At 57.9% G+C, this 15,278-nt stretch overlaps 2 protein-coding genes across 4 annotated transcripts in view; one reads left to right on the top strand and one right to left on the bottom strand.

Moving 5' to 3' along the window:
* The window catches only part of Piezo1 (piezo type mechanosensitive ion channel component 1), a 71,460-nt gene extending 60,019 nt beyond the window's left edge, over nt 1–11,441 (top strand). For 2 of the 3 annotated variants that reach the window (XM_021220234.2, XM_029532425.1), the window contains exons 23-51: nt 935–1,039; nt 1,411–1,564; nt 1,657–1,900; nt 1,992–2,088; nt 2,182–2,353; nt 2,882–2,971; nt 3,047–3,147; nt 3,590–3,661; nt 4,013–4,113; nt 4,707–4,800; nt 4,870–4,926; nt 5,013–5,185; nt 5,317–5,423; nt 5,579–5,785; nt 5,966–6,224; nt 6,291–6,479; nt 6,612–6,924; nt 7,272–7,407; nt 7,494–7,641; nt 7,741–7,955; nt 8,100–8,258; nt 8,344–8,491; nt 9,544–9,732; nt 9,808–9,900; nt 9,990–10,162; nt 10,228–10,350; nt 10,430–10,509; nt 10,591–10,807; nt 10,900–11,441. In XM_021220234.2, the coding sequence (XP_021075893.1) occupies nt 935–1,039; nt 1,411–1,564; nt 1,657–1,900; nt 1,992–2,088; nt 2,182–2,353; nt 2,882–2,971; nt 3,047–3,147; nt 3,590–3,661; nt 4,013–4,113; nt 4,707–4,800; nt 4,870–4,926; nt 5,013–5,185; nt 5,317–5,423; nt 5,579–5,785; nt 5,966–6,224; nt 6,291–6,479; nt 6,612–6,924; nt 7,272–7,407; nt 7,494–7,641; nt 7,741–7,955; nt 8,100–8,258; nt 8,344–8,491; nt 9,544–9,732; nt 9,808–9,900; nt 9,990–10,162; nt 10,228–10,350; nt 10,430–10,509; nt 10,591–10,807; nt 10,900–11,149 (4,466 nt within the window). In that variant the 3' untranslated portion in view covers nt 11,150–11,441. The remainder of the gene's footprint in view (nt 1–934; nt 1,040–1,410; nt 1,565–1,656; nt 1,901–1,991; nt 2,089–2,181; nt 2,354–2,881; nt 2,972–3,046; nt 3,148–3,589; nt 3,662–4,012; nt 4,114–4,706; nt 4,801–4,869; nt 4,927–5,012; nt 5,186–5,316; nt 5,424–5,578; nt 5,786–5,965; nt 6,225–6,290; nt 6,480–6,611; nt 6,925–7,271; nt 7,408–7,493; nt 7,642–7,740; nt 7,956–8,099; nt 8,259–8,343; nt 8,492–9,543; nt 9,733–9,807; nt 9,901–9,989; nt 10,163–10,227; nt 10,351–10,429; nt 10,510–10,590; nt 10,808–10,899) is intronic. The other variant, XM_029532426.1, reaches the window with a different exon arrangement.
* Ctu2 (cytosolic thiouridylase subunit 2) overlaps nt 11,423–15,278 on the bottom strand; it is a 5,836-nt gene continuing 1,980 nt past the window's right edge. The window contains exons 5-15 of the mRNA XM_021220532.1: nt 14,644–14,704; nt 14,204–14,313; nt 13,813–14,099; nt 13,589–13,724; nt 13,181–13,312; nt 12,730–12,821; nt 12,170–12,282; nt 11,952–12,090; nt 11,779–11,845; nt 11,647–11,705; nt 11,423–11,576 (exon numbers count right to left, since the gene is read on the bottom strand). Of these exons, the coding sequence (XP_021076191.1) occupies nt 11,462–11,576; nt 11,647–11,705; nt 11,779–11,845; nt 11,952–12,090; nt 12,170–12,282; nt 12,730–12,821; nt 13,181–13,312; nt 13,589–13,724; nt 13,813–14,099; nt 14,204–14,313; nt 14,644–14,704 (1,311 nt within the window). The 3' untranslated portion in view covers nt 11,423–11,461. The remainder of the gene's footprint in view (nt 11,577–11,646; nt 11,706–11,778; nt 11,846–11,951; nt 12,091–12,169; nt 12,283–12,729; nt 12,822–13,180; nt 13,313–13,588; nt 13,725–13,812; nt 14,100–14,203; nt 14,314–14,643; nt 14,705–15,278) is intronic.

Raw genomic sequence — 15,278 nt, 5'->3', positions numbered from 1 at the left:
AGTGCTGGTATTAAAGGCGTGCGCCACCACCGCCCGGCCCTGCAGATCTTTGAAGTCAGCCCTGCACCTCCCCCGCTCCGCTTGGACATCAGTCCATAATCCGACCAGTTCAGTAACATCACAGAGTGGGATGGTGCAGTGTGCCTCTGTTGCATTAGCTTCTTTCTCTTAGTGGGTGCAGGAGAAATCCCTCAATTGTGCTTTCAGGGCCCTTGAGGTCTTCCTGTTCACTTAGGAGCCTGCTAGGTGTGGTTCACAGCAACCACATCTAGGGTGTATAGTTAGTTGAGAGGTTAGTTCTCGCTTTGTGTTTTCTTTATTTTATGTATGTGAGTACACTGTAGGTACTGATGACAATGAGCCTTCATATGGTTGTTGGGAATTGAATTTAGGACCTCCACTCGCTCGGGTCAACCCCGCTCTCTCAGTCCCTGCTCACTCCAACCCAGAGATTTATTTATTATTATAAATAAGTACACTTTAGCTGTTGTCAGACGCACCAGAAAAGGGCATCAGATCTCATTATGGGTGGTTGTGAGACACCGAGTGGCTGCTGGGATTTGAACTCAGGACCTTCAGAAGAGCAGTCAGTGCTCTTATCCGCTGAGATATCTCACCAGCTCTCGCTTTGTGTTTTATTATTTTATGTTTCATGCTGTTAAATTGTATGAACCATCATTCATTCCAAACACTGGCATCTCCTTGGGAGGTACCTGCCCTGTCTCAGGTGAGACTCACCATGGTCTTACCCTCTGGCCCATCCGTGGGTTCCAACCTTATCCCCCCATCCCTCCAAGCCTGGTGTAGTTTCTGCTTAGAGATCATGGCCTGTAGGAATCTCCAAATCTGTGGGTCAGTGTCCCTGAGACAGAGAGAGTGATGTGAGAACAGGTTCTGACCCTTTCGCCCTTTCTGACATGCCCCCTGTCCACAGACTATCCATGGCGCTGGAGCAAGGCCATCCCCATGAATTCCGCGCTCATCAAGTGGCTGTACCTGCCTGACTTCTTCAGAGCCCCCAATTCCACCAACCTTATCAGTAAGTGCCACCCTGCAGCCTCACCCAGATGGGTCTGACCCTCATTCACACAAAACGTGTCCCAGAGTGTGTACGCACACAGTGATACGTACCCATGTGTTCATGGGTGTGCAAGGCAATGACCTCAGGGGTGCAGGGAGAGCTATAGCAGCCCACGTTCCCCGACACATGTGCATGTGTATGGCACACATACAGACCGGTGTGTCCTCAGTAGGACACCTTCCTGTTTCCAGTTTTTATGTATAAACACTTTTTCAGTTGCTCGGTCCCCCAGCAGTACATTCCTCCTCCCCCTCCTCCTCCTCCTCCTCCTTCCTCTCCCCCTCCTCCTGCAAGCTGCATGCCCCCAAACACCTCTCCCCATCCTGCAGGTGACTTCCTCCTACTGCTCTGCGCCTCCCAGCAGTGGCAGGTCTTCTCAGCAGAGCGAACAGAGGAGTGGCAACGCATGGCGGGCATCAACACTGACCACCTGGAGCCCCTGCGTGGGGAGCCCAACCCTATACCCAACTTCATCCACTGCAGGTAGGTCCTACCCTGACCACTTGAAGCACTTGCTAAGGGGCTATCTAGGGTGACCCAGTAACCTCAGTGATATCCCCCCCACCCCCCACCAGGTCCTATCTGGATATGCTGAAGGTGGCCGTCTTCCGCTACCTATTCTGGCTGGTGCTCGTGGTAGTGTTTGTCGCGGGGGCCACCCGCATCAGCATCTTCGGGCTGGGGTACCTGCTGGCCTGCTTCTACTTGCTGCTCTTCGGCACTACCCTGCTGCAGAAGGACACGCGAGCCCAGCTCGTGCTGTGGGACTGCCTCATCCTCTATAATGTCACTGTCATCATCTCTAAGAATATGCTGTCGGTGAGCTCACATGGTCACGGCCCCGCCCATACAGCCCAGCCCCTCCCACTCCAGGGGCCCTGGGTTAACCTGCCCCCACTCCTGCCCCCAGCTCCTGTCCTGTGTCTTCGTGGAGCAAATGCAGAGCAACTTCTGCTGGGTCATCCAGCTCTTCAGCCTCGTGTGCACAGTCAAAGGCTACTATGATCGTGAGTGGGCAAGGGATGTGGGTGAGGGGCGGGCACAAGGAGAGCCACTGCTTCTGGTGCTGACCCCTAGCCATGCTGGCCTCTGCCCCACAGCCAAAGAGATGATGACCAGGGACCGGGACTGCCTGCTGCCTGTGGAGGAGGCCGGGATCATCTGGGACAGTATCTGCTTCTTCTTCCTGCTCTTGCAACGGCGCATCTTTCTCAGCCACTACTTCCTGCATGTCAGCGCTGACCTGAAGGCCACAGCCCTGCAGGCATCCAGGTCTGCCCAGCTGCTTCTCCCTGGGGTGGAGAAGATACCCCCCCATCCTCAGCAGGGGTTTCTTCTACAATAGCATCTCCACTTGATCCTGTCACCTGAAGGGAGACCAAAGAACCCTCAGTGCCTTGGTATCATCGGGGTGGCCCTTGCTGCCCACGGCTGGATACACTAGAAGGCAGTGTGGCCCTGTGGCCTGAGTGTCCTCCAGCTGGAGGGGTGTGACATGGTCTCATGCTCTCAGCAGAGGTCTCTGCCCCTGGAGCTAAACTTAGGGTCAACAATTTCACCTTACCTACCCCAGAGTTGCCACCCCATGTCCTTTTCTGGAATGGTTTTCTGCCCCAGATAAAGAGGTGACAGGAGTTACCTCTCTCATGACTGTAGGTGGCGGGTGTCTCCCGACACATGGCTCAGTGTGAGGAGGACCAGGCAGGCTCCCCAGGCACTGGGGTTGAGCCCAGCTCATCCCTGAGGTAGAGAAAGCGCACGCGTCTGAGATAAGGGCTAAAGGTCTTGCTCTTCCTGCAGGGGCTTTGCCCTCTACAACGCAGCCAACCTGAAGAGCATCAACTTCCACCGCCAGGCTGAGGAGAAGTCCCTGGCCCAGCTGAAAAGACAGTAGGTGATATCTGGGCTAGGGACCCTTTGACCCTGCTGGCCAGCCTGGCACTCAGCGCTCCTCCCTACTTGCAGGATGAAGCGCATCCGTGCCAAACAGGAGAAGTACAGGCAGAGCCAGGCAAGCTGTGGCCAACTCCAGTCCACAGACCCCCAGGATCCCAGCCAGGAGCCAGGTAAGCGTGGACAGAACACCTCACCTCAGAGGATAGCCCGGACACACACACACACACACACACACACACACACACACACACACACTACATCCAGGCATGTGTGCTGCTGAAGTCTCCCTGTACCTGTACAAGTGATGTGTCACAGGGTCCCACTCCCTTGTCCTGTGCTACATGTAAGTGATGTGCCACAGAACCCTGCCCCAAGTCCTGTGCCATGTGTTCCCCTTTGTCCCTGCAGGCCATATTGCCACCTAGGACTGTCTACCTGCACTTGTGGCCCTTCTCCATCCCTCTAGGGCTCTGAAACATGTGGCGCCACATGGAACCTTGCCACTGGGGGAGTCCTGTGTCTGTTTCTGTCCCTGCCACATACCCTTGTGCCCAAGACAGGCTGCCCTCACAGCCTCGCCTGCTTGTTCACGCTTGCTTTGCCCCTCCACAGGGCCTGACAGCCCAGGGGGCTCCTCCCCGCCACGGAGACAGTGGTGGCGCCCCTGGCTGGACCACGCCACAGGTACCCTGCTTTGACCCCTCTGAGCTCCTGTTGTTAGCCTTCCTGCCTACTAGTTTCTCCTTGTCCTGTCTGGTTGTGTGCATGAACCTAACCTGTGCATGGCTCTCTGTTCTGTGCATGGACCGCCTTCCCCATCCTGCTGAAACCTGCATGGGACGGTCCTAGTGGGAAGGGTGGCACTCAAGCAGGAGCATGTGGGGGGAAGATGTTGAGAGGGAACATCATTCCTAACCACGGGCTTGCTACCACCCAGCTCAAAACTGAACACAGGAACTCCAGAACTTTTGAGGGTCCTGCCGTGGAGACTGGCTCTCACACACACATACTCTTTCCTACCCTTGCTGACTATAGTCATCCACTCTGGCGACTACTTCCTGTTTGAGTCAGATAGTGAGGAGGAAGAGGAGACCCTACCTGAGGACCCCAGGCCCGCAGCTCAGAGTGCCTTCCAGGTGAGGTGGGGCCGTGCCTTCCTGCTCTGGCTGTGGAGTTTCTGACCGGGGCAGTGTGCAGGAACAGATATCCGAGGGCCGTGGAATCCAGTTCCTACATATTAGAAGGTCCACCTCGCCCTTCAGACCTGCCCAGGCAGCTAGGGATACAGGTTGTGATGTGAAGGTCACAGGTCACCAAAGGCTCCTTTGTTCTCACAAACCCCTCCTTACCCAATGAGCTCTATGACTGCCACCTGCTCTATGAGAAAGGCCATGTGTGCCTACTGAAAAATGGTGTCATGGGATCAGGAGAGGCCCTTGTCCATCTTTGAGGCCCCGGCACTGGTCAAACTGGGCAGCTGCACTTCCGTCTCTGGAGACCATTTCCAGAGAGGGCTGGGGCACTGAAGACCCGCAGCTGGAGAGAGAGCAGGATCTGGCCCGTGCTGGCCATAGCTGGTATATGGCTGGCCATAGCTGGTATATGGCTGGCCATAGCTGGTATATGGCTGGCCCGGCGTCATGTTCCTTGGGAGGGGACCATGATGCCAGGGTGAATGGGTATCTCAGCTAGAGATGCCAGGCTCCTAACCAAGAGATCTGGCTGGCAGATGGCATACCAGGCATGGGTAACCAATGCCCAGACAGTGCTGAGGCAGCGTCGGGAGCGAGAACGGCAGGAGCGGGCAGAGCAGCTGGCTTCCGGTGAGTTGTGTTTGGGGCTTCAGCGGGAGAGCTGTAGGGCCACCTGATACTGATTGTGTCTGTGACCAGGAGGTGACTTGGACCCAGATGTGGAGCCAGTAGACGTCCCAGAGGATGACATGGCAGGTATGTGCGCTTGCTGGTAAGGGGGCAGAGGGCTGAGGGCTCTTATGGCTAGCCGACCCTCCAGCACCGTCCTGCCCCCTCTGTAGGCCGTAGCCACGTGATGCAGCGTGTGCTCAGCACCATGCAGTTCCTGTGGGTACTGGGCCAGGCCATGGTAGACGGGCTGACGCGCTGGCTGCGTGCATTCACGAAGCACCACCGCACCATGAGCGATGTGCTGTGTGCCGAGCGCTACCTGCTCACCCAGGAGCTTCTTCGGGTGAGCGCCCCTCGAGCCAAGCCCCTCCTATACGTCATCAAGGCCACATCCCCACTGCTGCCTGCTGAGCCCGTGTGGAACAGAGCCGGGCCAATCCCAGGGGCCTGAGGGCTTCTCCGTCCTCCCTGCAGGTTGGAGAGGTACGCCGAGGGGTGCTGGACCAGCTCTATGTGAGTGAAGATGACACCACACTGTCAGGACCCGTGGAGACCCGGGATGGACCCAGCACGGCCTCAAGGTCAGTGCAGGGCCCAAGGGGGCTGGGGTGAGTCGGGGTCCCCACTTCTGCGTGTCCTCCAGAGGAGCCATTGGGGTACAGCACTGATCTCAGTTACCCCTTGTCCTCCCGGCACCAGTCCTCCACCCTTCCCTCTGTAACCTTTTCTCTCACAGTGGGCTGGGAGTCGAAGAGCCTTTGAGCAGCGTGACAGACGACACCAGCAGCCCCCTGAGCACAGGCTATAACACCCGCAGTGGCAGTGAGGAGATTGTCACCGACACTGGGGACCTCCAGGCTGGGACCTCCCTGCACGGCTCCCAAGAGCTTTTAGCCAATGCTCGTACCCGGATGCGCACAGCCAGCGAGCTGCTACTGGATAGGTGAGATGGGACTAGGCTGTGAGCAGAAAGCCCAGGAGCAGAAGCTGGGTAAGGGAGGCAGGAACTGGCTACGCCCAGGCCCGGGATCAGAGTTTGTCTATGGCCATGGTTGCAGACAAGGCTCTACACCCCAGGGGTGCTCTTGGCTCTTGCCCCCAAACTCCTGTGGTCCTGCGGCAGGCGCCTGCATATCCCTGAGCTGGAGGAGGCTGAGCAGTTTGAAGCACAGCAGGGCCGGACGCTGCGGCTGCTCAGAGCCGGGTACCAGTGTGTGGCAGCACACTCAGAGCTGCTCTGTTACTTCATCATCATCCTCAACCACATGGTGACGGCCTCGGCTGCCTCCCTGGTGCTGCCCGTGCTTGTGTTCCTGTGGGCCATGCTGACCATCCCAAGGCCTAGCAAGCGTTTCTGGATGACAGCCATCGTCTTCACTGAGGTGGGTAGCAGCTTGTAGGGTAGGGGCTGAGCCACATGGCTCATGGCTGAGTGTCCTGTCCTGCAGGTCATGGTGGTCACCAAATACCTGTTCCAGTTCGGCTTCTTCCCCTGGAACAGCTACATTGTGCTGCGGCGCTATGAGAACAAGCCCTACTTCCCTCCGCGGATCCTGGGCCTTGAGAAAACGGACAGCTATATCAAGTACGACCTGGTACAGCTCATGGCCCTCTTCTTCCACCGCTCGCAGCTACTGGTGAGCCTGCCAGCCAGTGCAGGGGTGGCAGGGCTGCTGCCTTGGCAACTCCGGGCATTCCTGAGCCCGATCGCCCGGTCTGGTCTAAGCACGACCCAGGTCAGGCTCCTCACCAACCCGTATCCTCCGTAGTGTTATGGCCTCTGGGACCATGAGGAGGATCGCTATCCCAAGGACCATTGCAGGAATAGTGTGAAGGACCGGGAGGCCGAGGAAGAGCCAGAAGCTAAGCTGGAATCGCAGCCTGAGACGGGCACTGGCCATCCGGAGGAGCCGGTGTTGGCTGGTGCTCCCGGGGACCACATCCAAGGGAAAGGAAGTGTTAGATCCAAGGATGGGATCCAAGATCCCCCAGAGGACCTTAAGCCCCGGCACACGAGGCACATCAGCATACGCTTCAGGAAGCGCAAGGAGACTCCAGGGCCCAAAGGAACAGCAGTCATGGGTGAGAGCCCAGGCTAGACCCCTGCCATGTTCCTGGGAGGGAAGGAAACACAGATGACCCCTCAGTTGGAGATGGCCAGCCCAGTACAGGGATAAGCCACTGGGAAGCACACAATTGCTCAGTGCTCTCCCTGTATCTGTCCTTGGAGCTGTTCCTACGCCCGGGATGAGTATCTATGGGCTGAAGTCTCAAGGCCACCCCAAGAGAGGACACAGTAGCAGTTTCCCCTCTCTGGTGACTGTCGGGAGTTTTCTGTGCTGTCCATGAAGTGGGGTGAGGTCAGCCTGTCGGGGAGGACACCCAGTCCCTGAGGTCATTGGCACTTCCCTGGACATATATACCCACAGAGTCTGAGCATGAGGAAGGAGAAGAAAGAAAAGAAACTACAGGGGGAAAGAGGCCGCGTCACACTCAAGAAAGATCGAAATTTCGGGAGAGAATGAAGGCAGCTGGGCGCCGGCTGCAGAGCTTCTGTGTGTCACTGTGAGTGGCCTGGCTAGGAACGGGAGGGGTGTTAGGGCAAAAAGGTAGCCCCTGGCTCTATTCCCTCTGAGGTTGTCCACCCACAGGGCCCAGAGCTTTTACCAACCCTTGCGACGTTTCTTCCATGACATTCTGCACACCAAGTACCGGGCGGCCACCGACGTCTACGCCCTCATGTTCCTGGCCGACATTGTCGACATCATCATCATCATCTTTGGTTTTTGGGCTTTTGGGGTAAGTTGACCTAAGACCCCAGAGCGGATGGCTGGCATGGGCTTAGGACCCTGAGGTGGACTGTGGCTCCATCTCCCCCACCTGTACCCTCTGCTACAGAAGCACTCTGCAGCCACGGACATTGCATCCTCACTGTCAGATGACCAGGTGCCTCAGGCCTTCCTGTTCATGCTGCTGGTCCAGTTCGGCACCATGGTCATCGACCGCGCCCTCTACCTGCGCAAGACTGTCCTGGGCAAGCTGGCCTTCCAGGTGGTCCTGGTGGTGGCGATTCACCTCTGGATGTTCTTTATCTTACCGGCTGTCACCGAGAGGTGGGTGGTGTGAGGGAGGCGCTGTACGTCAGGGCCTCAGTCTGTCCTGAGGTACTGCACTCTCTGGGTGTGGCGCAGCTTGGGTTGGCCTCCAGAACGGTTTGCCATGTATGTCTCCCTGACGCCCTGTCCTGTCCCATTCAGGATGTTCAGCCAGAACGCAGTGGCACAGCTGTGGTACTTCGTCAAGTGCATTTACTTTGCCCTGTCCGCCTACCAGATCCGCTGTGGCTACCCCACCCGTATCTTGGGCAACTTCCTCACCAAGAAGTACAACCATCTAAACCTCTTCCTTTTCCAGGGGTGAGTGTGGTCTGCCTAGGGATCATCAAGAGCAGTCGGAAGCCATCGCAGGCTGGCCCTGCTGATGGAACCCTGGGCTTGGCAGGTTCCGACTAGTGCCGTTCCTGGTGGAGCTGCGGGCCGTCATGGACTGGGTGTGGACCGACACCACGCTGTCCCTATCCAACTGGATGTGTGTGGAAGACATCTATGCCAACATCTTCATCATCAAGTGTAGCCGAGAGACAGAGAAGGTGCCAGGGCAGAGGACGGATGGGTACTTGTTGGGAATTCACAGCCTGCATGCACAGCAGCTCAGAGAAGGGAGCAGAACTCCTGTGGACAGTGGACTGCGCCATCGGGTTTGGGTGATAGGGACTATTAGCCGATTGTTACCAGGACCGTTTCGTGGTTTAGCATATACACTGCAGCCAGCTTTAGGCCATCACCTAATGTCCTAATGTCCACAGAGGACATTTAGGACATGTCCTCTTTATTGCTCCCCATCTCCTCTCCACCCTTGGTGGTCTGTAGTCTCCTTGCCGTAAGTTTGCCTGTTTACACAGAACCATTTCGTGCCAGGCATCCTCGCCTCAGCAGCGCCCCTCCACCTAGCAATGCTCCCAAGGTCCGTCCTTGTAGCAGGTCAGTACACCCGCTTAGAGTCACGTAACCGACCCTGTGCAGTGCAGGACCCCTGACATGTCTGCCGCTTTTCCGTGAACGGCCTGCTGCTGTTTTCACTGTGTCCCCCTACACGTGGCGCGTGTGGGGTCACTGTCCAGTGAGAAAGGTGCTCAGATCACACCATGCATGTACTCAGGTCAACTGTTCCATTTGAAAGCTTATTATGCCTATGTGTGGGGGTCTGTGCACAAGTGCAGGTGCCCACGGAAGCCAGAAGAGGGCACCAGATGCCCTGGAGCTGAAGGCACAGGCAGTTGTGATCCACCCAACATGACTTCTGCAAACTGAACTCTGGTCCCCAGCAGAGCAGTGTTCTCTCTCCATCACTCCTGAAACATTAGTTTTGAAAATAGTCTTCCTTTTCATGCTCACATCTGGTGTTCCCCAAGTGTCCTGGCCATGTCTAAGGTTGTCACATCGAGCTCTCTGTTCCAATGACCCTGCCTGCAGCTGTGTAGAAAGCAGGCCGCCTTCTCTTTGTGAGCGTGACATGTAGCTGATCTCCCAGCTGCCCCCACTGATGGTTATTTCTGGAGCTCAGGCCTATGCAGTGACACCAGGTTGAGGCTTAGAGCCTGTGGCTACGGGGCTGGGAGGGTAACCAGTGTCTCCCTTCTAGAAATACCCCCAGCCCAAGGGGCAGAAGAAGAAGAAGATCGTCAAGTACGGTATGGGAGGCCTCATCATCCTCTTCCTCATCGCCATCATCTGGTTCCCTCTGCTCTTCATGTCACTGATCCGCTCTGTGGTCGGGGTCGTCAACCAGCCCATTGATGTCACTGTCACCCTCAAGCTAGGCGGCTACGAGGTGAGTAGCCGGCCAGCAGCTCACCCCGTCCTCTGAGCCCGAGGGGCTCCGTGCTGACCGTGCTTCCGTCCCCAGCCACTGTTCACCATGAGCGCCCAGCAGCCATCCATTGTGCCGTTCACGCCTGAGGCCTACGAGGAGCTGTCCCAGCAGTTTGACCCCTACCCAGTAAGTGACCTGCACTGGACCCACACGTGTGAGGAGGGCTGGCGGGGGAAAGGTGGCCTGCTGCCCCTAACTGAATATGCCGCCCACAGCTAGCCATGCAGTTCATTAGCCAGTACAGTCCTGAGGACATCGTCACTGCGCAGATCGAGGGCAGCTCGGGGGCGCTGTGGCGCATCAGCCCGCCCAGTCGGGCCCAGATGAAGCAGGAGCTGTATAATGGCACAGCCGACATTACACTGCGCTTCACCTGGAATTTCCAAAGGTGGGTTCTGTTCTTATGAGGGTCTGGGGGACGCCCCACACCACCTAACACTGCCTGCTCCCCAGGGACCTGGCCAAGGGTGGCAATGTGGAGTATACCAATGAGAAGCACACCTTGGAGCTGGCCCCCAACAGTACGGCACGAAGGCAGCTGGCCCAACTGCTTGAGGGCAGACCTGACCAGTCAGTGTGAGTGTGAGTGGAGGCCACCGTGGGGCATGTGGGCAGGAGGGCTAAGATGCCCCTGACTTGCTGACTCCCCCCACAGGGTCATTCCCCATCTCTTCCCCAAGTACATCCGTGCTCCCAATGGGCCTGAAGCCAACCCCGTGAAGCAGCTGCAGCCAGGTTAGTGTGGGAGCAGGGTGCAGGGATGCGGGCTAGGCCGGGGCAGGCACAGCCAGACTCTAACTACCCCACTCAACTCAGATGAGGAAGAGGACTACCTTGGTGTGCGCATCCAGCTGCGGAGGGAGCAAGTGGGCACAGGGGCCTCTGGGGAGCAAGTGGGCACCAAGGCCTCTGACTTCCTCGAGTGGTGGGTCATCGAGCTGCAGGACTGCAAGGCTGACTGCAACCTGCTGCCCATGGTCATCTTCAGTGACAAGGTCAGCCCACCTAGCCTGGGCTTCCTGGCCGGCTACGGGTGAGTACGGCAGAGGGATCTCCGAGAGCCCGGGGTGGGGAGTGGGGGGCGGGTTCTGAATGGTCCCGGCTCACACGCCCACCTCTCGACAGGATTGTGGGGCTGTACGTCTCCATCGTGCTGGTGGTCGGCAAGTTTGTGCGGGGCTTCTTCAGTGAGATCTCGCACTCCATCATGTTCGAGGAGCTGCCGTGTGTGGACCGCATCCTCAAGCTGTGTCAGGACATCTTCTTGGTGCGCGAGACCCGGGAGCTGGAGCTGGAGGAGGAGCTGTATGCCAAGCTCATCTTCCTGTACCGCTCACCAGAGACTATGATCAAGTGGACACGCGAGAGGGAGTAGCAGCCCAGCCCCTGGGCACCGGGAATGAAGGAGCTGCCCCAGAGCAGCATGGCCACAAGGGCTGGCAGAGCTCCTTGGGTCGGAGTGTAGCTGCCCGAGGCACGAGCTGTGACATGTCCTGGCCTACGTAAGCCCTGACGATGCTGCTGTCAAAGGGACGCTGTGTCCCTACCTGTTGCGTCCCTGCCAGTTGGGCTAGGGGCCCAGTGTAGCCCAGGGCTAGCCACACTGGGTCTGGGGGCCTGGCTCTCCCTTCCCACAAGTACTGTAGGGTTTTCTAAGTAAAACATTTTTATTTATACAAACAGACTGTCACAGACCAATCCCTTTGTCCTCGCCTTCCTGCTTCATGGCTCCGCACGACTCAGCTCTGTCTTCCCCCTCATCTGTAATCAGATAGTCCTGGATTTCCTCAGAGACCATGCTCCTGTGGGAGAGGGCAGTGAGAACCAGTCCTAGGGGTATCCCCAGAGGCCTCCCCAAAGCGTAGGCGTTACCTCTGGCTGCGGAGCTGAGCCTCAGCCAGGACGTAGGGTGGCAACGGGTCCAAGGAGGGCTACAAGAGATGGAGTGTGAGAAGCCATGGGACCGTGGGGATAGCTCCCAGGGACGGATGGACAGCCACTCACCAGGTCCTTCATGTTCACTCGGCAGCTGTAACATAACTGCTCTGTGATGCAGGCCCGTGCATCCCCCCTGTGGAAGCAGAAGTGGACTTGTGTGCCTGGTCTCACTGTGACCTGTTTAAGGACACTGCCCCCTCCACCCCTGCTTACGGGGCAGGACACAGGCAGGGTCTCACCTCTTGCCGACTGCCCTATGGCAGCTCTGGGCCTGCCCCTCCCCTGCACCGCAGCAGGGCTGGGTAGGCACCCCAGCCTTGGCAGTCAGCATCTGGGGGAGGTGTGAGGAGGACTGAGCCCCAAAGGCCGTGGCACTGTCTGCAACAGAGAGGGGCTGAGGGGACCCTGGGGCAGCCAAAGAACCACCCGCCGCACCCCAGGAAGGCCCTGCACGCACCAGCAGAGTCAATGTCCAGGGCACACATGCACAGGAGGCAGCTGGGGCCTGAGGGGCCTGAGGGGCCGGCGGCACAGCCCTCCCGGGGAGCTTTGACCAACTTCTCACTCGTCCTGTGGGCAGGCGCAGAGGCAAACGGATGGGTGGCAAGCAGCTAACGAGCACCCCACACACCTGTACAGCAGCACCCCAGACACACACCTGTACACAGCACCCCAGACACACACCTGTACAGCAGCACCCCAGACACACACCTGTACAGNCAGCACCCCAGACACACACCTGTACAGCAGCACCCCAGACACACACCTGTACAACAGCACCCCAGGGCACACACACACCTGTACAGCAGCACCCCAGGGCACACACACACCTGTACACAGCACCCCAGGGCACACACACTTGTACAACAGCACCCTAGGGCACACACACACCTGTACAACAGAACCCTAGGGCACACACACACCTGTACAACAGAACCCCAGGGTACACAACACACCTGTACAACAGCAACCCAGGGCACACACACACCTGTACACAGCAACCCAGGGCACACACACCTGTACACGGTGCTGACAGTAGATGGGAACAGAGTCTGGAGCCTCAGGATAAAGGCCTCCATCAGCCGGTGGATGCTAGCCTTTTCTGGAGCCTAGGGACAATCAGGTGGGGGACTTCAGAAGGGCTCAGGGGGGACCTAAGACAAGTGCCACAGGCTTCATGTGGCCAGTACTGAGATCAGCACAGGACTCACACAGTGTCATCCTACCACCCTTTCACCTCGGGGACAGACCCCCTCCTCCTGAGCCACCTCCTTGGCCATTTCAGAGGCTGGGTGGCAGGAGCTAAGGACACAGAGAAACAGCTAGGTCCTCAAGGCCAGCCCCAGGGGAGGAAGGGCTGAAGCTGCAGGGTTAGGATCAGAGGCCCTGATGATGCACTGGGGATTTCTGACTCTATGTGGAGAGGCTGCCCCCAACCAGCCCACGTCGTCCTCCTCCAAAGGCCCACCTTGGTATCGATGGCTGGTGTGAAGACCGAGGGGACTCCAAACAGGTGGTTGTAGAAGGCCACTTCCTTCAGCGTGTGGTCCCGCATGGGCCTCACCAACACCACATCCCCGTGTCGCTCATCTGAGAAGCCCTGGGGAGCAGACACCGTGTGGCGCAAATCCCAGTATTACGGCCTCCTACTGCCATGGCCATCTATGCTCGGGTCCCAGGCCTCTCTACCACCATCTATGCTCGGGTCCCAGGCCTCTCCACCGCCATCTATGCTCGGGTCCCAGGCCTCTCCACTGCCATCTATGCTCAGGTCCCAGGCCTCTCCATTTGGAAGACCCCAGGATAACCCAACGGTGCCTTCAAATGGAGGAGGCCAAAGAGTCAAGGGACAGCCTGGCCTCTAGACCCTGCATACCGTGTCCCAGGCGAGGAAGGCGCCTCTCCCCAGGGCCAGGTTGGTCATAAGCTTGATGGCCAGGCGGGTGCAGGTCTCGCCTGTCATCACCTTGCAGTAGCCATGGGCTCGGGCTACGTGCACAGTCAGATGGGTCCTGGGATGGGGAGAATCACAGGAGCTGGAGTTGGAGCTGGAGCCCCTCCCACGAGCCAGGCAGGGCTAGCTTGAGGCAGTGCGCTCACCTCAGGATCTGCAGAAGCTCCTCTTTGGCTGTCAGTGTCTTTATGGAGTTGAACAACCTAGACAAGGCCTCAGTCTGAGCAACTGTGGGGTACCCGGATGTGCCTGGGGGGTCCTGGCTGTGGGATGGATGCAGCTGAGCCTCTCCCTGAGCTGGGCTGGCACAGGCCTCAGCGCCCAGCACATGCTGCTGCTGCAGGAAGCTGTCCACGGCTGCCTTGTAGGCCTCCTCTGTCCCTGCTGGCTCCCGGGAAGCGCAGCACAGCACTGACGGGGGCAAGCTGAACACCTTGAGGGATCAAAGAAGGGACGCTGAGCCCAAGGTCCATGGAGCCTGACGGGTATTCTCCCCAAGGCCACCACAGGACCCTTTACAGGGGCAGACCCGCCTACCTCTTCTAAGGCAACCACATGCCATGGGAAACCAGTGCTCTCCAGGACCCGCTTCACCTCAGCCACCGTCTTCTCTCTGTCCTCGGAGCTCTGGCCACAGGCTGCGCCCTCTGTGAAACCCAGGGGGACGCATGTAGGTTTCACGAGGAAGAGCCTGATGGGACAGGCTGAGGGGGGTCAGTGCCACATACAAAAGTCCCAGGGGGCCTGCTCCGTAAGAGCAGGACTTGCCTTTTCTTTGGGGTGCTTTCAGACAGGCTCCCCTCCCAGCTAAAGAAACTGGCCAGTCTTTCTGTCCCAAAGAGCTGCTCTAAGCTCGCCTTCTTCAACCATGGGCCCTTCGATACAACTGGAAGGCACCTCTGTCCCCAGTCTGTCCCTGGAAAGCTTGTGGGGCTCACGCATGGCTGGGGACTGGGAAGAGGAGTGGCCACACATACCATCAACATAGATGACTCCTGGCACAAAGCGCAGCCGCTTTGCAGAATCCTGACTCAGGCCCTGGAAGGGAAACATCAGGACTCAGCTCTGGCCAAAAGCACTTCTCTGGAAGTATGGTCCAGGCAGTGGCCCAAACTGCCTAGGTCTTCTTCCTTGCAGGGGTATGTGGGCATGATGGCATGTCCTATCTGTATGAGAAACTTCAGAACTCCCCCCACCCTGTCTCTGACACCAAGCAACCTGAGACCGCAGATGAGCCATGGGGGATGCTTTACCATCTGCTGGGTACCCCAGAATCCCCAGAAAGTGTTTTGGAACGGAACGTACGAACTGAGGTGACAATATGTGGAGAGCAGGGGGAGAGTCTCCCAAGAGAAGCAGGGTCAGACACTGACAAATGGCTTCACAGTGAGCTCCCACCTCCACGTGTGTAGGTCTGGGGGACCAGCAGGTGAGACAAAAGCCACTCAAGAACCACACGGGTTGTTCACACTGGAGCAGCACCACCATTGACACCTACCCTACCAAGACAGCCTCTCGGGCTGGTGAGATGGCTCAGTGGGTAAGAGCACCCGACTGCTCTTCCAAAGGTCCAGAGTTCAAATCCCAGCAACCACATGGTGGCTCACAACCA

This window comes from Mus pahari, chromosome 20 (assembly GCF_900095145.1).
Source record: "Mus pahari chromosome 20, PAHARI_EIJ_v1.1, whole genome shotgun sequence".
NCBI lineage: Eukaryota > Metazoa > Chordata > Mammalia > Rodentia > Muridae > Mus > Mus pahari.
Note: the sequence above shows the minus strand (reverse complement) of the source record. Positions and strands in the feature narration are given on the sequence as shown.